Source organism: Cherax quadricarinatus, chromosome 65 (genome assembly GCF_038502225.1).
Source record: "Cherax quadricarinatus isolate ZL_2023a chromosome 65, ASM3850222v1, whole genome shotgun sequence".
NCBI lineage: Eukaryota > Metazoa > Arthropoda > Malacostraca > Decapoda > Parastacidae > Cherax > Cherax quadricarinatus.
Window position 1 is genome coordinate 5,243,654 of NC_091356.1, and position 23,482 is coordinate 5,267,135.

Sequence of the window (23,482 nt, forward strand, 5' to 3'; positions counted from 1 at the left end):
GGACTAACGTTCAGAGATGTCACAAATTCTGATCCACTTACCTGTTTGTGTATGCAAGTAGCAGGATATAACCCCTCATCATTGCAGCGGAAAAAACCTGCTTTCCTGTCATCTGGACGGATTATTCAAGGCTATACTGTGAAGAACTAGCCAGTGGGTTGTAACCAACACCTGCGACCCATCCCCATCATCATCAGCAGCTACGATTTCAACAACACTCAGTGTCACCAACACAAGACACCCAAGTTTTATATGCATTAGAGTTGAATTCAGATATCATTTATATTTTTCATTTTTCATTTTCTTTAAGGTAGGATCAATATTTCATATTTAAGTGTTTTATATTTTATATTTTCTAAATAATAAAGTGTTTATCATTGTCTGTTATTAGTTTTTTTCATTAATTTTCCTGAGGAGGAGCCAGCTTTCGTAATACTGTCTGAAGTTGTTACAGAGCTGAGTAAGCCTTCACATATCTGAGCGGTAACTTTGTAAATGGTCCAAGTCGGACCGAAACGTCGTCGTAAGCTTCTCTCTTTTATGTGCGGGTTATTTGTGTATCGTTCCAGTCACGATATTGTGCCTTTTTTTGTTTATATATATATATATATATATATATATATATATATATATATATATATATATATATATATACAATAACCATAAGGGGAGTTAAATCAACACATTATCAGGAGCTAGCTTGCAATGCTGCAGAAATGATCATCATTCGGAACTACATATATTAACGCTTGCAAAATAAAACTATATTTCAAAATTTTAACAAAAAACAGAAAGCAAGAGTTCTTTTTTTAAAATGACTTCCACGAGCTGGTTAACTTGTGTCACCATTATTACTTACATTAAAAAAAAAATTGAGAACTGTCGGTTCGCTAAAAAGTTGATAGAATTTTGCATTTCAAAGCTTTGTCACAAAGGACGGGAGTAATGCCTCTTTTAACACTTGTGAGAGCGTCATGCACGCCATAGTCAACTTTCACTCAGAAATATGCATGATAGCACTTTGAACACTTGTTAGAGCACTTGTACTTACTGCCCCGGTGGGTGGTGATTGCCACTGTGGGTGGTGGTTGCCACGGTGGGTGGTGGCTACCACGGTGGGTGATGGCTTCCACGATGGGTGGTGATTGCTACGGTGGATGTTAGCTATTACGGTGGATGCTAGCTGCCACGGTGGATGCTAGCTGCCACGGTGGATGTTAGCTGCCACGGTGGATGCTAACTGCCACGGTGGATTCTGGCTGCCACAGTGGATGCTGGCTGCCACGGTGGATGCTAGCTGCCACGGTGGATGCTGGCTGCCACGGTGGATCCTGGCTGCCACGGTGGATGCTGGCTGCCACGGTGGATGCTGGCTGCCACGATGGATGCTGACTGCCACGATGGATGCTGGCTGCCACGATGGATGCTAGCTGCTGCGATGGATGCTGGCTGCCACGATGGATGCTAGCTGCTACGATGGATGCTGGCTACCACGATGGATGCTAGCTGCTACGATGGATGCTGGCTACCACGATGGATGCTAGCTGCTACGATGGATGCTGGCTACCACGATGGATGCTAGCTGCTACGATGGATGCTGGCTGCCACGATGGATGCTGGCTGCCACGATGGATGCTAGCTGCTACGATGGATGCTGGCTACCACGATGGATGCTAGCTGCTACGATGGATGCTGGCTACCACGATGGATGCTAGCTGCTACGATGGATGCTGGCTGCCACGATGGATGCTAGCTGCTACGATGGATGCTGGCTACCACGATGGATGCTAGCTGCTACGATGGATGCTGGCTACCACGATGGATGCTGGCTGCTACGATGGATGCTGGCTGCTACGATGGATGCTAGCTGCTACGATGGATGCTGGCTGCCACGATGGATGCTGGCTGCTACGGTGGATGGCGATAAAAGTGATGAAAGAAACCGCGAATGATAGAAACCTTCAAAGCAATGATTATATATTATTACATCCATGAGGGGGAGCACTAAACCCATAGGAGTCATACAGTGCCTCGGGGAAATGGAATAAATATTCAGGTTTGATTCAAGGAATTGGAGCATTAGGTTCAATTTCTTAGTTCAAGAGCCCCTCACCAACATCAAGGAGCCTTTTTTTTTGAAGGATTGAGGGCAACATTAGGACGTGTTTCCGTAAGACACCTGCTGTCCCTGTTCACCTACCAGTAAAATAGGTACCTGGGTGTTAGTCGACTAGTGTTTGTTGCATTTTGGGGACAAAATTTACCTAATTTGCCAGAAATGCTCTGCATAACAAGGGGCTTTCTATATAGCAGTATGTCACTGACGTCAGCTAGACCTATATACCTTGTACATGTACTTGTAGAAATAAAGATTATTGCTATTATTATTATGCTAGAACCCGGGTAACAACTGAAGGAGCAAGAACACTTGTGAATGAAGCCTCGGGCTTCTCGTTGGCATCGCCGTCTAACCATCCAGCTGGGCAGTTATTGAAGTGCTCTTACAGCATGCTGCCGCCATCCAAATTTGATGTCGGGAATATGGTGATTGGAATGTCCTCTGGCGTGAGGTGTGTGAGAGCCGCTGTAACATAACTGTGGATCATTGCAGAACGACTTGCAGCTTCAACCAAATTGCAACGGGGATTTCTCCCGCTGTAGGTTATGTTATATTTTCTCTGCGTTATTTGAGTGTGTGTGTGTGTGTGAGCGTGTACTCGCCTAGTTGTGCTTCCAGGGGTCGATTCATAACTCTTGGACCCGCCTCTGAACTCTTTTAGATTAATTTTATTTACGTATGTGTATGCCAGATTCAAATTCTTTATTTTGAATCATTGATTATACAGATTATCCGTAGTAGTATAATCATAAAAGAGCGCTAAACCTACAAGGGTCATACAGCGCTGATTATACAAAAAACAGCATTTCGGCTCAATTGGTTTTACTGATCACTGACCTCTAGAACCCGATCATACCTAATTTTAAGTCTGCCTCCTTCATTTCTAGCGTCGCACTTACTACGCTGAGACTGGCGCTAGTGCTGCCATTTATATCCCCCCCCCCGGGCTTCCTCTCCCTAACATCTCAAACAACCTGTCACTGAATACTTCGTATGTTATGATCATATTTCCCTGGTCCTCCCTTTTTCTAATGCTGTTAAAATTCCGCAAGTCTCTCCTTGTAGTATACTTCCTTCAACTTCGTTATTAATCTTATTGCCAACCTTCAGATCTGTTTTAAAAGCTTGATAGCTTATGACTTAATGTTAATATATTATTAATAATACTGGGGAAATGCTAAACTCGTAAGGGCCATAGTGCATGGGGGAATATTATAATCAAAACCAAGCGCTAAACCCACTAAGGTCATACAGCGCTGCCAGTGCCTGGGGGAATGAGAGGCAACTCATCTTTGACCCAAGGAAGGGGAGGTCAATTCCAGTCCCTGGATAAAGCGACCCCCTCACATGCATCAACAAACCTCCCTTGGCCTGACGTACATTATACATGTTCTTTATGAATCATGGGTAAGAAGATTTAAGATTTAAGCTGGCATTCCTTAAAACATTTTCCATATTTGCTATTTTTACGTATACTATTTAATTTATATAATTGACACTGAGGTCCAGGGGTCGATCCCCGGTACGGGTGCAAACACTTAAGATGTTTCCTTAATACACCTGCTGTCCACGTCTTCTCCACTTCTACTCTCACCACGACACCAAAACCAAACGTGGTGTAATTATAGGCTTCTTCCTGCGTGCACTCAGAATCTGCAGCAACGAGTTCCTTGAGGAAGAATGCACTATAATTGAACAGGTATTTTCCAAACTACACTATCCTCGTCACTTCATCAGAGACTGCAGACGGCGAGCACTAAACATCTTCAACACACCCAGAGAAGACACTGCCGGGAAGAGATACATAGTCCTTCCCACCAACTCCATTGCCAAACATGTTTCCAACATCTTTTCTTTATGAATCATGGGTAAGAAGATTTAAGATTTAAGCTGGCATTCCTTAAAACATTTTCCATATTTGCTATTTTTACGTATACTATTTAATTTATATAATTGACACTGAGGTCCAGGGGTCGATCCCCGGTACGGGTGGAAACACTTAAGATGTGTTTCCTTAATACACCTGCTGTCCACGTTCACCTAGCAGTATTATTATAATCAAAAAGAAGCGCTAAGCCACAAGGGCTATACAGCTCACCTAGCAGTAAAATAGGTACCTGGGTGTTAGTATTATTATAATCAAGGGGGAAGCGCTAAACCCGGAGGATTATACAGCGCCTGGGGGGGATGTGGAAGACATTCAGGCTTAATTCGGGGAACTGGAGCACAGATCTAATTTCCTAAATCAAGAGCCCCTCACCAACATCAAGGAACCTTCCTTGAGGGGTGGGTGTTAGTAGACTGGTGTGGGTCGCATCCTGGGACAAAACTGACCTAATTTGCCCGAAATGCTCTGCATAACCAGGATCTTTTTATATAGTAGTATGTCATTATTATAATCATGGGGGAGCGCTAAACCCATAGGATTATACAGTACACGTGGGGGGATGTAAAGTATTCAGGCTCGATTCAGGGACCCAGAGCACAGCTCCAATTCCCTGGATCAAGAGCCTCTCACCAGGGTCAAAGAACTTCCCTTGAGGGGTAGTATGTCACCGATGTCAGCTAGATCTATATACCTTATACATGTGCTTGTAGCCTTTTCACTTCTCATTAACTTCCCATCAGTCACAGTGACACATGGAATATAATATTCTCATGAAAGTCATTTATATTAGGAAGATCAGTGGTCCAGTCACTAGTGTTTAAGGAACTACAAATGTTAGTAACATCAGTGATTCAGTCACTAGTGTTCGAGGGACTACAATCGCTAGTATTATTATAATTGTGGGGAACGCTAAACACAATTGCTAGTAACATCAGTGTTTCAGTCACTAATCCTTAAAAATTATTCCATTCATGGGGAGCACTACACCCATAGGGGTCATATAGTGTTGGAGACATTCAGGTTCGATCCAAGGAAGGTCAGCACAGGACCTATTCCTTAGATCAAGAGCCCCTCACCAGCATCAAGAAACCTCACTAGAGGACCTACACTCATTACCTGTGCTCACTCTCAAACCTCTTTTCTTGCCATCATCCTCTGCCTTATATACAACAAGAATATATCCACTTTATTTTAATGGAGATGTGCTAAATTTGTAGGGTTATGCCTTTGGAATGGGAGGTACTGGTCACCAGGTTTGATCTAAAGTGCTATCTTGACACCTGTTGGAGCCCTCCAACAGGTGTCGATATAGCACTTTGGCAAATGGGAGGCAATCAGGTTTGATCAAAGAAAGGGGACGTCAAGTCAAATTCCTTGGGTTAAGAGCCCCTTATAAGCATCAAGGAACCCCAGTACATAATTCAAATAGCACAAAAGAGCAGAGGTGGCAATAAGAGTAGTGGTAGTGACACAAAAGTCAGAAGGCATTGGTGGCAGCAGCAACAACAGTAGTAGTACAGTGGACCCCTGCATAACGATCACCTCCGAATGCGACCAATTATGTAAGTGTATTTATGTAAGTGCGTTTGTACGTGTATGTTTGGGGGTCTGAAATGGACTAATCTACTTCACAATATTCCTTATGGGAACAAATTCGGTCAGTACTGGCACCTGAACATACTTCTGGAGTGAAAAAATATCGTTAACCGGGGGTCCACTGTATAGCAGTAGTAGTAGTAGTCATATAGCAGTAATAGTAAGCCATACAGCAGTAATAGTAGTAGTCATATAGCAGTAATAGTAGTAGTAATCATATAGCAGTAATAGTAGTAGTAATCATATAGCAGTAATAGTAGTAGTAATCATATAGCAGTAATAGGAGTAGTAGTCATATAGCAGTAATAGGAGTAGTAGTCATATAGCAGTAATAGTAGTAGTTGTAATAGTAGTGGAGGTAGTTGAAGAATAAAAAAAGGAGCACTGCAGGAGAGCTAATGGCCCACAAGGGTAGGACAAAAACCCAGAGAAAAAACTCATAGGACAGAACCCACCTCAGCAGAAGAAAGAAAAGGCAAATAAAATATAAGAAAGAAGAAATGAGAGGAGATAAAGATCAGGTCAAGTCACAAGTGTTCTGAAGCTTGGAGCATTTGACAATGTAATGAGAAAGGAAGGCATCTACAGAGACAAAGCCAGGACTAAAATTCATATTAGGAAACTTGTGTATAAGGAATACTTCAACAAAATTATATTTATGAAGGTTAGAAGGGTAGACAGTTTTGACATTAGAATGTGATCACTAACTTGACAGAAAAGAGCATTATTAGTATCGACAAGTCTAACACTTCTTTTGTGCTATTTAAGTCTGTCAGAAAGAGCAGCCACTTTCTCCAAAGTATTGGAGAGGAAAAGAGGAGCAGGAGATGGAGTAGACTCTGGAAGCATCAGTATCAGGAGAGGGACAAACTTGATTACTACGAAGGGTATTACTCTGGTGAAAGGTTACTTTGACATCTGAGGAACGGAGGGAGTCATTAAGATTTAGAAGATTGGAAATATAGGGAAGAAACAGAGCAGAAGACAAGACAAATTATAGCTACATTCATAAACTGTATGACCCCTGAGGACTGTAATAATTACATTCATGAGGAAGTGCCAAACACATATCATACAAAACCTGGCAAATGGGAGATAATCAGGTTCAATTCAAGAGGAGAGTAGCTCACATTTGTGGATTAAGAGACCAAGGCATCAAGGCATATTCCATTTAAAGGGACAGCTACAAGGTAAAGCTATACAAAACTCACAGATGAACAAATTACAATGATCACAGTTCAGGCAGTTTTTGTGACTTGTACTGGTAATACAATCCACTCTGCTATGCAGTTGGCAATCCAGTCAGGTATGCTTGTTCTTAGTGATCCAGTCTCTCAGTGGTTATGGTACTTCCTTTACTTGTCTACAGTAGGTATAGTCTTACTGGATCATTTATAAAATTTCTGCTTATCATTCAACAATACAACTTGATGTACTTCTGTGCATCATTCAATAATACAACTTCCTATAATAATCAGGTAGAAATATTAAATCTTTAGGGGTAATACAGCCTCTTGCAAACAGAAGGCAATCAGCTTCAATCCAAAGAAAGGATAGGTCCAGTTCCTCGAGTCAAGAGCCCCTCACTGGCATAAAAGCCCCTCCCTTGAGGGGTCATGTCATAAAATGCTCAATATTCTGTGCTCTCCTCAGCAGATTCACTTTGTCATTAGCTGCTGTATCATTCAACATACTGAACACCTTCATTAAGGCTTCCAAAATCCATTACCACAAAATATTTCCCCGATGATCACTCAACACTCCATCTGATCCACTCATAATGAGCAATCTGTAGAACACTCACCATACTTTTCACAGTTTATATACACTTATAGTTATTATCTAGGAAGGAAGAAAAATAAACAATATATGATTTGTTTTATGTAATCAATACACATAAATGACACATGAATCCAACATGTACCTCCACTGATATTAGAAAATATTGTTCACAATATAATGGGTAGGGAAAAAAATCACTCATTTCACCAGGATGTGTTGAGGAGACTAATCAGACTTCCAAGGGTTGTCTTTCACGGTATGGATCAGTCGAACAGCTTGGTCATATGATTGCATATCTGAAATGGAAGGTCAGTCAGTATATTCAACATCAGTTGTTGTTGCTAATGATAAACGCAAACTAATGACAGAACAGAGCACATAAAAAAAAAATGCTACCTTTTGGTCTATGAGTTATTTGCTTTAAAATGTTACTAATAATCAATAATTATCTTCTAGGTACATTAGGATCACAGAGGCGGTGACTTTCTTTCCACCTTTTGACACTTCCAGTGGAACAAAATATGAAAAAAAAAATCAAACTTTGAACAAAAAGAAATACGAGAGAAAGAAGAAAAAATGTAGCTCAAACTACTGAAAAAAACTTGCATGCAACTTTACAGGCGATTATACCTACAGTAATCATACATAATTTACTACCCATGTGATAATGTAGGAGAGTAAGGTAGTCTTGTTTTATGTTTGTAACATGTCTTATATTATTATTATAATCAAAAAGAAGCGCTAAGCCACAAGGGCTATACAGCGCTGCAGGGTAGGGAAGGAAGTGAGGGTATTGGATGGCAGAAGGGAGGAGGGATGATCAGCAGGTTACAGAAAACAGCGGGGCAGGGGATAGTACGGGGGTAGAGGGTAGCAAGAGATTGAAGTAGAAAGGGCAGAAGGTATCAGAATTTGTGAAGTAAGTCAGTTGTTGTCAAAAAGTCAATGAGTCCGGATGAAAGGTGGGTCCATCAGCGAGAAGGGAAGGTAAAGAGAGAGCAGCGGAGCAAAGACGACGACAGAGGTAAATTCTGCGTGCTCGTTGATAAAGTGGGCAGTCCAACAGAATGTGGCTGACTGATAATAGAGCTTGGCAATTCTCACAGAGAGGAGCAAGACGCCTCTCCATGAGATATCCATGAGTAAGACGAGTATGGCCAATGCGAAGACGGGAGAGAGTAGTCTCCCAACCTCGACACTGGTGATAAGAAGACGGCCAGTAACCTATACTCGGTTTAATAGATTGAAGTTTGTTGCCGAGCATAGTAGACCAACGTTGTTGCCAACGGGTGTGAAGGTGGGTAGATATTGCAGCAAAATAGTCCGTAAATGGAATACCTCTATAGGAAACTGGTAGGTCATGTACTGCTGACCGTGCAGCAGTGTCTGCCTGTTCATTGCCCTGTATGTCAACATGACCAGGGACCCAACAAAAAACAATATCTTTATGCTTGGTAAAGATGCGGCGTAGCCAAAGTTGGATACGGAGGACTAAGGGGTGAGGTGTATCAAATTTTTGTATAGCTTGTTAAGCACTAAGGGAGTCTGAGACAACCACAAATGATGACACAGGCATGGATGCAATACGGATAAGTGCTGTAAGGATGGCATATAATTCAGCAGTAAAAATACTAGCCGAAGATAGTAAATGCCCTTGTACGACGCTGTCCGGAAACACTGCTGCGAATCCTACGCCGTCAGAAGACTTAGAGCCATCTGTGTACACAGCAATGGCATGAGAATGAGAGTGAAAGTGGTCAAGAAAAAGAGAGCGGGAAGCGACCGTAGACAGTTGGGCTTTCGAGCAAGGGAGGGAGAAAGAACAGACTCGAACAGCTGGAACTTCCCAGGGGGGTAGGGAAAAGTGAGATGCTACATGTACATAGAAAGGTGGTAGTTGAAGAGAAGACAAGAGCGAATGAAGGCGAAGAGAGAAGGGACGGAGTAAACAGGGGCGGTGAACAAATAAAGAATGTCTACTAATATCAGTGACCATTCTATAAATGGAAGGATTGCGGAGATCATGAGAGCGTACATAGTAGCGCAGGCAATGGGCATCACGGCGATTGGATAAGGATGGAACGTTCGCTTCTGCATAGAGGCTCTCGACAGGGGAAGAGCGAAAAGCACCAAGGCATAAACGTAATCCTTGGTGATGAATGGGGTTAAGGCTAGAGAGAGTAGCAGGAGATGCCGCTGAATAGATCTGGTCACCATAATCAAGTTTCGATAAAATAAGGGTGGAATGTAGGCGAAGGAGGATTCGACGATCAGCTCCCCATGAAAGATGAGCAAGGGTTTTAAGAAGGTTCAGCCGGCTGTGACAAGTTGCCTTCAGAGAGGTAATGTGAGGTTTCCAGGATAACCTACGATCAAAGAGGAGGCCCAGAAACTTGACTGTATCACGTTCAGGGATACGGGAGCCATAGAGGTACAAAGGATGATCGGAGATGACAGAGCGTCTAGTGAAAGTAATTTGGTGGGTTTTAGTGCTGGAAAATTTAAACCCACGTGTGGTGGCCCAATTGGAAACACGGTCGACTGCATGTTGGAGAGAAACTGTAATGAGGTGACAGTCAGCGCCTGCACAGGCAATAGCGAAGTCATCAACATAGAGTGATGACCAAATATTTGATGGAAGACTAGAGGCCAAATCATTAATAGCAAGGAGAAAAAGTGTTGTGCTCAGAACACATCCCTGGGGGACACCTTCAGCTTGGATAAAGTCCGGGGAGAGCACATTATTAACCCGAACACGGAAATGCCTGTCAGTTAAAAAGTTCTTAAGGAAGGATGGTAGATTGCCTCGAAGGCCTAAGGAGTGGGCTTGGGCTAAAATATTATACCTCCAAGTTGTGTCATATGCCTTCTCAAGGTCAAAAAATATGGCAATAACTGAGTGGTTATTCGCAAAGGCATTACGAACATACGTATCCAAGCGTAGTAAGGGGTCTATGGTAGAACGTCCCTTACGAAAGCCATATTGACGAGTGGAGAGACTGTTGTGTGTCTCTAAATACCACACTAAACGTCTATTTACTAGGCGTTCCATTACTTTGCAAACTGCACTGGTAAGAGCAATGGGACGATAGTGGGAGGTTTCATGTCCCGTAGTGCCTGGTTTGCGGAAAGGGAGAACAATGGCGGATTTCCACAGCTGTGGAAGAACTCCTTGTGACCAAATAAGATTGTAAAGGCGTAATAGGACTGCAAGGGCTGACTGATGTAAATGTTGTAGCATACGAATATGAATGTCGTCGGGCCCAGCTGCCGATGATCGACAAGCTGAGAGTGTTGCCTCCAGTTCTTGAAGTGTAAAAGGCACATTATACTGTTCTTCTCTGAGAGAAGAAAAGTCCAAGGGTGCTAACTCTCTGGCAGACTTTGAGGAAAGAAATGAGGGGCATAGATGGAGTCCCTGAGAAATACGGACCAGATGATTGCCAATTTCATTGGCAACATCTAGTGGGTTTGCTATATCAACACCGGCAACCCGCAGAACAGGAGCCAGGTTAGGAGAATATTTACCACTCAGTTTTCGTACTTTTTTCCAGACTGCACTCATAGAGGAAGCAGAGGTGATGGTGGAGACAATCTCGCCAGCAAGTGCGTTTAGCGTCACGGATGACACGGCGAGCGATCGCACGCTTCTGTTTAAAATCAAGGAGTCTCTCTGTGGTTCTATTGTACCGGTACCTGCCCCATGCAGTGCGTTTCAAACGTACTGCACGAGCACAAGCAGGAGACCACCAAGGCACGCATTTCTGAGAATGCCTGCCCGAAGTTTGGGGTATAGAATGAGAAGCTGCAGTGAAAACGGAGGACGAGAAGAGGTGTAAAAGCTCATCGATGGAGGACGAAGAAGGAACCTCTTTAAAAACAGTTAGGTGTGAGTAAAGGTTCCAATTTGCCCGATCAAATTGCCAGCGTGGGGTGCGAAGAGGTGGCGAATATGAAGGGGAAGTAAGAATGATTGGGAAATGATCACTGTCATGTAAGTCCGGGAGAACAGACCAAGTGAAGTCTAATGCGGCAGAGGAAGAGCAGACTGAGAGATCGATGCAAGAGAGAGTATGAGTCCGAGGATCAAAATGGGTGTGAGTACCTGTATTTAAAACATGGAGGGGGTGGGTGGCAAGAAAAGCCTCTAACTGAATTCCACGGGAATCACAGTGAGACCCCCCCCAGAGGAAATGGTGGGCATTAAAATCACCAAGTAACAGAATCGGTGGCGGTAATGACGAAACAAGAAAGGCAATATCCGGAATAGATAATGCCCGAGAAGGAGAGAGATATAAAGAACAGAGCGTATACCACCTATGTAAGTGGATACGGGCTGCTGTGTAATGCAGCGAAGTATGAACAAATAGCTGATGGTACGGAATATCAGTGCATAGAAGAAGGGCACTTTCATTAAAGGTCCCATCAGGAAAAGGATCTGAAGAATACAATAAATTATAGCCTGAGATGGGAGAAATAACAGCAGAGTGTAATTTTGGTTCCTGTAAGCAAACACCAACAGGGGCAAACTGGGAGAGTAACATCTGAAGCTCACCCCGATTACCCCTGAGGCCGCGTATATTCCACTGTAAATAGGCCATGATTGGCAATGATAAAGATACTTGAAATCCGCAGGTAAGGGTTCCTACGGACTAGAGGGGTTAGAAAAGTCCACATGCGGAGGCAGTGGAAAACGTTCAAGCAGCGAAGGAATGGTGCGCTGTGAAGAAAGGAGTTGCGCAGATGGAGCAGAGGAGAGAGAAAGAGCGGAAGGTGGATCAGTGTCCATTGATGGTTTGGTCTCTGCAATATATTCAGAGATTGCTTCAAGTGTTTCGGAATTCAGAGACGTCGTATGGGAGACAATATTGGAAATGGTAGGGGGAGGATGAGTAAAGATTGGAACTGTATTGGACTGTACCAAGGTAGGGGGGGACGGAAGGGTGGAGGGAACTGGAGAAGCGTGGCAGGGGACAGAAGAGGCAGGAACCTGGGAGGTGGCAGAAGAGGAAGAAACTTGGGAGGGAACAGGGGAGGAAGGTACAGTACGAGGAGGAGGGTGAACCTCTACACTTGTAACAGAGCCAGTGAGAGGGGGAGAACCAGGGACAGAGACAGGGAGGGTAAAATGAGGAGGTGGAAGATGGGTAGGAGGTGTTAACGGACCTTTTTTTTGACTTTTGAGAAGTAGAGGGACGATTGGGAGGAGGTGTCATACGAGGTCTCGTCGATACTGAGGCTTGTGAGAGAGAACACGAAGAAGCGAGATCAGACTGAGGCGTTGAAGTAGGGACGTCTGAGCCGAGGACAGCAAAAGGATTAGATACAGGAGTGACTATGGGAGAGGTAACCACAGAGGTGGGTGTAGAAGATGGGATACCAGAAGTGGGGGGACGTTTTGAAACACGGGAATAAGAAACACGTGGGAGTCTCCCTTGGAGGCGGAGATGAGAAACTGCCATGGCATAAGGGAGACCTTCTGTCTCTTTGAGGTAACGGATTTCCCGCTCGTTTAAATAGACTTGACAACGGCGAGAGTACGAAGGGTGAGCCTCATGACAGTTAAGGCAAGAGGGAGATCGATTGCAAGACGTATTAGAATGGTCATCGGCACCACAGACTGGGCATTCGGTGATAGATCTGCAATATTTTGCTGGATGGCCAAATCGCCAGCAATTTCTACACTGTTGTGGTGTAGGGATCACCTTTCGAACTTGTAACTGATGTCCTGCTATATAAACTGAGGATGGGAGTTCTCGGCTGTCAAAAGTTAAACGAGCCACATTGCTAGGGTATCGTCTCCGCCCGCGGGCAGGAAGAACGTAAGTGTCTACCTTGAGGATTGGGAGATCTTGGAGTTCCAGCTGTTCAAGAATGTCAGTGCCACATGTCTGGAAATTTTGTTGAACTATGGTATGGGGCAGAATGACGGTACCACTACAAGAATTGAGGGAATGATGTTTTTCAAGAGTGACAGAAACAGTATCGATATGGGAAAGACGAGAGAGCTCATGAGCCTGGGTAGCATTCTGTACGGTGATGATGCGCGTACCACTCTTAAGAGCATGAAAAGAAATATCTTTACCAACATGGCGTAGGAGTGCCTTGCCAATACTGTGGTCAGAAAGATAGGCAGTAGAGGAAGTCGGTCGTAAAGTGAAGAATTTAGTCCATTGTTCAGTCTGAAACTGAGCGTGGAAAGGTAGTGAAGGACGTGTCGATCGTTTCTGAGAAGAACGAGAAGGTGGAGAAGTATCATCAGCAGGTAATTGTCGTTGGCGTTTAGGCGTGGGACCAGAGTTGGTCCGACATGGAACGGGCCGGCGATTCGAAAATTGCCGCACCGTAGAGGGAGAGGCCGGAAGCATAGTCAGAGGAGAGCGAAGGTCCGATAAATCGAAGGAGTCAGTCGAGGCCTCAGTACCTGAAGCGGGTGAGGAAACAGCACCGGGAAGAGGTACAGAGGCATGAGGAGTGTCCGAAGAGTGGTCCAAAGACGAGGCGGGGTCAGAACGGGGTGCGGTATCAAGAAGGGGCCCGGGGGTAGCAGGTTAATGGACTAGGGCTGCCATGGTTAGGTTACTTCTTTCTTTTTGTTTTTAAGAAAAAAAAAAGAAAGAAGAAAAGAAAATAAAAAAAAAGAATAAAAAAAGGGGGGACCGGGGAGGGATAGTTCCTAGGAGGAATGAAAGGGCCAGAAATCTCCCTCCGCGCCCAAGAGGACCTCAGCACCGCAAGTAGCGCAGATGCAGCATGGAACCCGTGCCATACCCTACCCATCATGCCAGTAAACCGGCAATCCGGGATAGCAACCTCACATCTGCCGAGCTACCTCGGTGGACAAAAGAGAGGGCGGCCGGAAATCCGCCACAAAGCATACCTCCTTCGGCCACCACCCCCGGAATCCGAAAGGTGGCTTCCAGAGATACACCCATCGCCCGAGAGACACCCAAAGCCACCCTCCGGGATACCGGAGAGGGATCGGGACATCCCCAGGCAATCCAGATTCCACGGCAAACTACGCCACCGCCAAGAACCTCAACGGAATGGGATGGACCCCGGTACCCTTTCCCCTACCTAGGAACTAGCGTGCCTGTGGAAAAAAGAAAAAAGAAAAGAAAAAAAAAAAAAAAAGACCAAAAAGGAAGGGCAAAAGGGAGGGGTGGGGAGGAGGAGGAGGAAAGGAAAAAGGGGAGGATGGGATAGGGAATGGGGGATTGGGGGGTAATTAGGTTCGGTCTGAGGAAGTAGACCGACAGGTCTAATTCCTCAGACCAAGAGCCTCTTCACCACGCCAAGGAGCCCCCCTTGAAGAGGTCACCACAGTCAAGACTACACAGGTGGAAAGAGACGGCTGTTGCAGAAATGTATTTGCTTTTTGCAACAATAATGCTTATGCCTCACGTCTATAAGCATAATATAAAAGCATACTGGTCCACAGATCGGCTAATTTCTACCCCGGTCTTCAGTGAAATCATACCAGTGAACAGGTTTATCTTACTCTTACGTATGTTGCACTTCTCTGACAAAACCAGACCTGACAGAAGTGACAGGTTATACAAGATTAGAAATGTTTTCATGTATCTCAAACAAAAGTTCAGGATATACTTTTATCCATTCAAGAATCTTGTAATTGACGAGTCTTTGATTTTGTTCAAAGGTAGACTGTCATTCAAGCAATATATACCGAGCAAGAGGAAACGCTTTGGTATAAAACTGTTTGTACTTTGTGATTGTGACAGTGGCCTGGTGTTGGATATTGTTGTATACACGGGTAATAAAACATTGAAAGATACTAAGATGTTATTGGGTATCTCAGGTGACGTAGTGAGAAACATGATGGCACCTTATCTTGGTAAGGGGCATACATTATATACCGATAACTGGTACACAAGCCCATTACTCAGTGATTTCATGCGAGTGAACAAGACAGATGTGTGTGGCACAGTGCGTTCTAATCGTAAACATATGCCCAGGCTCAACGCAGGTGCTCGTGGTGATGACGTGCAGGTGTTTACTGCCAATGACATCATGGCATTACGGTGGCATGACAAACGATATGTCACATTGTTGACAACCATTCACCGTAATGAAATGCAAGACAGTGGCAAAGTTGATCGAGTGACTAATGAACATATTCGAAAACCAGTGTCAGTGATTGATTATACACAAAACATGCGCTTGGTTGACAAGTGTGACATGCAGATTGGTTTTGTTGACTGTGTTCGTAAGAATTACAAGTGGTACATGAAACTTTTCTTCCATCTCATGGACATTTCAATGCTCAATGCATATAATATGTACCAAAAAAAGACTGGCAACAGACCACCGTATGGTGAATTTTGTTTGTCTGTTGTCAGACAACTCATAATGAAGTACCAGGTAACAACACCTGCTATACAACATGGTCCTCGAATTCCTCAGGATATACCCAAGCGTTTGAGGAGAGAAGGTGATCATTTCATAATACAGCTTCCTTCAGCTCAGAAGAAATTTGCTCAGAAGAGATGCATTGTCTGTGCACAAACAAAACGACGGCAACAAAGACGCAAAGACACTCGGTTTATGTGTGAGGAATGTAAGGTGCCTCTGTGCATGGTGCCTTGTTTCAAGGAGTTCCACAAGCTCCAGCAGTTCTAAAACCATGTCCAGTGATTGTAAACATGTAAATATATGATAGAACATTAGTATTATACAATATTTGTGCATGTTTATTGTAATAAACAACAGTGGTAAACAATAATATGATAATAACTTTAGTGCAGGTTATTGTGTTCAATACAGTGAGTTTATATATATACATTATATACAGTATTGGTCTCTCAGGCCCCAAATGTTAGTAGGAATAGAAAAAAATTGGAAAAGAAAAGAAAAAACAACTAAAACCACAAAATAATGTAATGCGCGTATGTGGAATTCGTCGATGTTGCCACCACCACATCATTTTTGACAAACTTCTTGGCACTGTATCTCGGTAAGTACTGATCAGATTTTTTTTTTGTCTTATTACCTTCACAAAAATATGCTCTTTAATTCTGTAAGAAAAAATTATTTTTTTTTTTTTTCAAAATTTCTTGGACACTGGAGCACCACTTCAGATTTTGGCCTTGGACCCTGTAAGGGTTAAAAGAGAAAACAGTGTGTTTGTAAGGCTAACTGCACTAGATCACTAGTTTCATAAGGAAAACAGTGAAAGAAAAGCAATTTTCTCATGCTTTTCCATGATTTCGTGCTTTAATTCAATGGACATCATACTCTTCTTCTTCTCAGCACTGTCCTTTGCATTTACTTTCTTAGGACCCATGGTTAGAAAAAAGAAATATGGCAAAATAACTGCACAAAAAGCACAAAACACTTGGATGCTGGGTGGATGTTGTGGCATTCGGCACGCCAACTACTGGCAGTGTATCTGAAGTTCGCTTGGAAATCGGATTTTGGCTCAACTCGAGCAAAAAATCGACAGAGCGACGGTCGTAACTCGGAAAACTCATAAGTTGGGGCACTCATAAGTCACGGTACCACTGTATAGTTAGCCTACTTTTACATTTGCCATGTTTTCCATATACAATAAGAAAGTTCTCTCGCAGTAATATGACTTTGACGGGTTCTGAGTTTTTTCTATCCCCAGAGCCCAGCCCTGCAAAATGAGCAAGACATTTCAAGCTTCTTTGGCAGCTTCAGTATATCCTTTTAATGTAAGAATCCAGAAAATATGTTCAACAATGAAATTTTGATTTTTGAAGGGAAGTTAGTCAAACATCTAAAAATTGTTCTTTCTCTGTTAATAGCAAGGTAAACACAGTTATAGATGCAAGGAAGCAATTTTGAATCCAGTTTAATGTTTCTATTGTAGGAAGGTATTGTCTAATTGCGATAAGAAAATGAGAAATACGTATGTACAGTATTGCCAAAACTTGACTTTTACTTAAAGAAACTTTAATTTATTAATAAAGAAATCGCAAAAAATTTTCATAGAAACACACTTACCTTATGGTTTGAGTTTCAAATGAATTTTATTTTTTTTTTAACACGTCAGCCATTTCCCACCGATGCAGGGTGACCCAAAAAAGAAAAAAATGAGAAATGGCATTTTTTTTTTTTCAACAAGTCGGTCGTCTCTCACCGAGGCAGGGTGACCCAAAAAAGAAAAAATCCCCAAAAAGAAAATACTTTCATCATCGTTCAACACTTTCACCACACTCACACATTATCACTGTTTTTGCAGAGGTGCTCAGAATACAATAGTTTAGAAGCATATACGTATAAAGATACACAACATATCCCTCCAAACTGCCAATATCCCAAACCCCTCCTTTAAAGTGCAGGCACTGTACTTCCCATTTCCAGGACTCAAGTCCGACTATATGAAAATAACCGGTTTCCCTGAATCCCTTCACTAAATATTACCCTGCTCACACTCCAACAGATCGTCAGGTCCCAAGTACCATTCGTCTCCATTCACTCCTATCTAACACGCTCGCGCACGCTTGCTGGAAGTCCAAGCCCCTCGCCCACAAAACCTCATTTACCCCCTCTCTCCAACCCTTTTGAGGATGACCCCTACCCCACCTTCCTTCCCCTATAGATTTATATGCTTTCCATGTCATTCTACTTTGATCCATTCTCTCTAAATGACCAAACCACCTCAACAACCCCTCTTCTGCCCTCTGACTAATACTTTTATTAACTCCACACCTTTTCCTAATTTCCACACTGAATTTTCTGCATAATATTTACACCACACATTGCCCTTAGACAGCACATCTCCACTGCCTCCAACCGTCTCCTCGCTGCTGCATTTACCACCCAAGCTTCACACCCATATAAGTGTTGGTACTACTATAGTTAATATATAGTCGGACTTGAGTCCTGGAAATGGGAAGTACAATGCCTGCACTTTAAAGGAGGGGTTTGGGATATTGGCAGTTTGCAGGGATATGTTGTGTATCTTTATACATATATGCTTCTAAACTGTTGTATTCTGAGCACCTCTGCAAAAGCAGTGATAATGTGTGAGTGTGGTGAAAGTGTTGAATGATGATGAAAGTATTTTCTTTTTGGGGATTTTCTTTCTTTTTTGGGTCACCCTGCCTCGGTGGGAGACGACCGACTTGTTGAAAAAAAAAAAAAAAAAACTACTATACTTTCATACATTTTCCTCTTGGCCTCCATAGATAACGTTTTTTGACTCCACACATACCTCAACGCACCACTCACCTTTTTTCCCTCATCAATTCTATAATAAATGCAATTTCTATTCTAGAAATTGCATTTATTTTATATTAACCCTTTGAGGATCGACAGGCCCTCTCCAAAACTTGTTCTCAGGGTCGGCCAAATTTCAAAAAAAAAAAAAAATTATTTTTTCTTATCAAAAGATAAAGAATCTTTTCCCGATCATAACGACACCAAAAGTATGAAATTTGATGGAAAACTTACGGAATTATGCTCTCGCGAAGTTAGCAGTCTTGACGATGTTTACGTATCGGCGATTTTGCCCACTTTGAGCCCTATTTTCAACCAATTCCATTGTACTAGTCGACAAAAATCATAACAATTTCGCTAGAACTCCATTTTTTCTATCGAATGAGTACAAGAAACCACCCATTTACCAATTTCAACCATCCAATAAAGTGGTCAGAATTTAGCAATTTTGCCAATTTCTCACAAATTTCAAAAGATGCCAATTTCCGAATAGGGTCCAGAATAAACAAAAAAGACATTCCTGGCACTAAAATAACAAGTTCTCTGTTCGTTAGTCACTTCCCCAGGCCTCTCTTATATTTCTTTGGCTTTTCACTTTGAATTTTTATTCTTACAAAAAATAGAAGATTTCCTGTTATGCAGAGTACTGCATTAGTGTAGAAATGGTATAAATAATATCAGCGCACTTGTGAAAGAATATTAGACTCACCAGTTGATGTGTATTGGATGCTTGGCATGATTTGTTTACTTTTGAACTTTGATAAAAATCGAACATTTCTGTTACTTTGTGCTCAATTTCAAGGTACTTTTCATTGTAGAACCAGTCAAAATCACCTCAATTTCTGTAATATGTCTTCCATTCTATAAAATGAGACCAAGAAAACTAGAATACAACAATAAATACCATACGAAAATACAGTGCAAAGTCGCTGTTTTATTCCAAAAACACGGTCAAAGTTTTTTTTTTCTCATTACGAACTGTGTGCTGCAGGATTTTTTTTATACTGCGCACACTGACCACATAGACCCATTCTTTCATATGTAGGCCTACCAGCTTTCTCTCATTAGATTTGAAGGCACTGGAATTTAGGCGTACTAGTACGTCAAAAACCCTGGGTCGTAAGCCATACTAGTACGGCCGAAACCCTCAAAGGGTTAATACAGTAGCTATCTTGAATTGAAATGTGTAAATGAATCAGCCATGTATGCTTCCTTCTGTATCAAAGATGTTACTTAATGTGCAAGATGGCCATTCTACCTCTGTAAGCCATGCATGTCGTAAGAGGTGACTAAAATGCCAGGAGCAAGGGGCTAGTAACCCCTTTTCCTGTATAAATTCCTAAATTTAAAAATAACGGCCGTATCTTGCCCTGCCTAGGTGAGATTCGACTGTATTATTAAAAAAAAAATACCCGTGTTAAGTGTATTACCAAGATCATTTAAGAAATATTTCCCAGAATTACCCATCCATCCACCATAAATACTGTGCTTTAACCCTTTCACTGTTGGTGCTGTAATATTACGGCTTGCAAGCCACTGTTGGTGCCGTAGTATTGTACCAAAATTCTAGCGGCTTCAAATCTAGCGGGAGAAAGCTGGTAGACCTACATGTGAGAGAACGGGTCTGCGTGGTCAGGGTGCTCAGTATAAAAAATATCGGGGAGGCTGCAGTGCATTGTGGGAGTGCCAATTCAGTACGCCTTGTTCACCATGCCTAGAGGTAAGGAATATCTCACTCTCCAGCAAAATGGGACTCTTCCCTTCCCAAGTGATAGTTCCAACACAGATGGAAGTGTCAGTGAAGATGAATTTCATGGTTTTGAGGATTTTGTGATCGAAAGCAATGCTCAGGATACCAGAAATAGTGCTGAAAACCCAGACGACCATTAACCTTCCACCTCTGGTGCTGGGCCGTCTCATTCATGTAAAATGGTATAAAATACCGACAGGTTGTTAGGTAAGACACATATGCAACAGTTAGGTATCTTTATTTCGAAACGTTTCGCCTACACAGTAGGCTTCTTCAGTCGAGTACATATTGTTTCAGACTGAGACAATGCTCTTCTCTAGACTGAGGGACTGACCACCTCAAAACTTTAAGGGTGATGGACTGATTACATCGTCTTCAAGTCTCTTCTGCTCCTATCAACTTTTCTGTACTCGACTGAAGAAGCCTACTGTGTAGGCGAAACGTTTCGAAATAAAGATACCTAACTGTTGCATAGGTGTCTTACCTAACAACGTCTCATTCACGTTCAGTTGTACCACAGCTAAAGAGGAAACTCATATTTTCCCATGTCTCAAAGAATAAGTAAGTAAATAAGTTTATTCCGGTACACACAAATACAGTTACATAGATTATCATACATAGCAGCATATGTGTGGAGAACCTAGAATAACCTAAAAAAAGTCAAAGCAACTTATTTCCATGTGGGTGGTGGGGAAGATAGCATGGTTGGTGGGGAAGATAGCATGGTTGGTGGGGAAGATAGCATGGTTGGTGGGGAAGACAGCATGGTTGGTGGGGAAGACAGCATGATTGGTGGGGAAGACAGCATGGTTGGTGGGGAAGATAGTATGGCTGTGGGGAAGATGGTATGGTAATGGGTAGTTACAATTGGGATGGATAATATACATGCAACAGCAGGTGTTGGTGTTTACCAGGAGTTTACCTGGAGAGAGTTCTGGGGATCAACGCCCCTGCGGCCCGGTCTGTGACCAGGCCTCCTGGTGGATCAGAGCCTGATCAACCAGGCTGTTGCTGCTGGCTGCACGCAAACCAACGTACAAGCCACAGCCCGGCTGGTCAGGAACCGACTTTAGGTGCTTGTCCAGTGCCAGCTTGAAGACTGCCAGGGGTCTGTTGGTAATCCCCCTTATGTATGCTGGGAGGCAGTTGAACAGTCTCGGGCCCCTGACACTTATTGTATGGTCTCTTAACGTGCTAGTGACACCCCTGCTTTTCATTGGGGGGATGTTGCATCGTCTGCCAAGTCTTTTGCTTTCGTAGTGAGTGATTTTCATGTGCAAGTTCGGTACTAGTCCCTCTAGGATTTTCCAGGTGTATATAATCATGTATCTCTCCCGCCTGCGTTCCAGGGAATACAGGTTTAGGAACCTCAAGAGCTCCCAGTAATTGAGGTGTTTTATCTCCGTTATGCGCACCGTGAAGGTTCTCTGTACATTTTCTAGGTCAGCAATTTCACCTGCCTTGAAAAGTGCTGTTAGTGTGCAGCAATATTCCAGCCTAGATAGAACAAGTGACCTGAAGAGTGTAATCATGGGCTTGGCCTCCTTAGTTTTGAAGGTTCTCATTATCCATCCTGTCATTTTTCTAGCAGATGCGATTGATACAATGTTATGATCCTTGAAGGTGAGATCCTCCGACATGATCACTCCCAGGTCTTTGACGTTGGTGTTTCGCTCTATTTTGTGGCCAGAATTTGTTTTGTACTCTGATGAAGATTTAATTTCCTCGTGTTTACCATATCTGAGTAATTGAAATTTCTCATCGTTTAACTTCATATTGTTTTCTGCAGCCCACTGAAAGATTTGGTTGATGTCCGCCTGGAGCCTTGCAGTGTCTGCAATGGAAGACACTGTCATGCAGATTCGGGTGTCATCTGCAAAGGAAGACACGGTGCTGTGGCTGACATCCTTGTCTATGTCGGATATGAGGATGAGGAACAAGATGGGAGAGAGTACTGTGCCTTGTGGAACAGAGCTTTTCACCGTAGCTGCCTCAGACTTTACTCTGTTGACGACTACTCTCTGTCTTCTGTTAGTGAGGAAATTATAGATCCATCGACCGACTTTTCCTGTTATTCCTTTAGCACGCATTTTAAGAACATAAGAACTTAAGAACATAAGAAAGGAGGAACACTGCAGCAGGCCTGTTGGCCCATACTAGGCAGGTCCTTTACAATTCATCCCACTAACAAACATTTGACCAACCCAATTTTCAATGCCACCCAAGAAACAAGCTCCGATGTGCAAGTCCCTCTCAAATCCAACCCCTCCCACTCATGTACTTATCCAACCTAAATTTGAAACTGCCCAAAGTCCTAGCCTCAATAACCCAACTAGGTAGACTGTTCCACTCATCAACTACCCTATTTCCAAACCAATACTTTCCTATGTCCTTTCTAAATCTAAACTTATCTAATTTAAATCCGTTACTGCGGGTTCTCTCTTGGAGAGATATCCTCAAGACCTTGTTAATATCCCCTTTATTAATACCTATCTTCCACTTATACACTTCGATCAGGTCTCCCCTCATTCTTCGTCTAACAAGTGAATGTAACTTAAGAGTCTTCAATCTTTCTTCATAAGGAAGATTTCTAATGCTATGTATTAATTTAGTCATCCTACGCTGAATGTTTTCTAACGAATTTATGTCCATTCTGTAATATGGAGACCAGAATTGAGCTGCATAATCTAGGTGAGGCCTTACTAATGATGTATAAAGCTGCAGTATGACCTCTGGACTTCTGTTGCTTACACTTCTTGATATAAATCCCAGTAATCTATTTGCCTTATTACGTACGTTTAGGCATTGCTGTCTTGGTTTAAGGTTGCTGCTTACCATAACCCCCAAGTCCTTTTCGCAATCTGTATGGCTAAGTTCTACATTATTTAACTTATAAGTGCTAGGGTTATGGACACTCCCGAGCTTCAGAACCTTGCATTTATCTACATTGAACTGCATCTGCCACTTTTCTGACCAAGAGTAGAGTTTGTCTAAATCCTCCTGTGCGCTATTACGCCATGGTCACACTTGTCGAAGTCTGTATATATTACATCTGCATTCTTTTTGTCTTCTAGTGCATTTAGGACCTTGTCGTAGTGATCCAATAGTTGAGACAGACAGGAGCGACCTGTTCTAAACCCAT

The 23,482-nt window shown here is 42.8% G+C and overlaps 1 protein-coding gene across 1 annotated transcript in view; it reads right to left on the reverse strand.

The window, feature by feature from the left end:
• Positions 1 to 7,471: 7,471 nt before the first annotated feature.
• LOC128700479 (replication protein A 14 kDa subunit) overlaps positions 7,472 to 23,482 on the reverse strand; it is a 42,595-nt gene continuing 26,584 nt past the window's right edge. Inside the window, exon 4 of the mRNA XM_053793711.2 lies at positions 7,472 to 7,681. Within this exon, the coding sequence (XP_053649686.1) occupies positions 7,611 to 7,681 (71 nt within the window). The 3' untranslated portion in view covers positions 7,472 to 7,610. The remainder of the gene's footprint in view (positions 7,682 to 23,482) is intronic.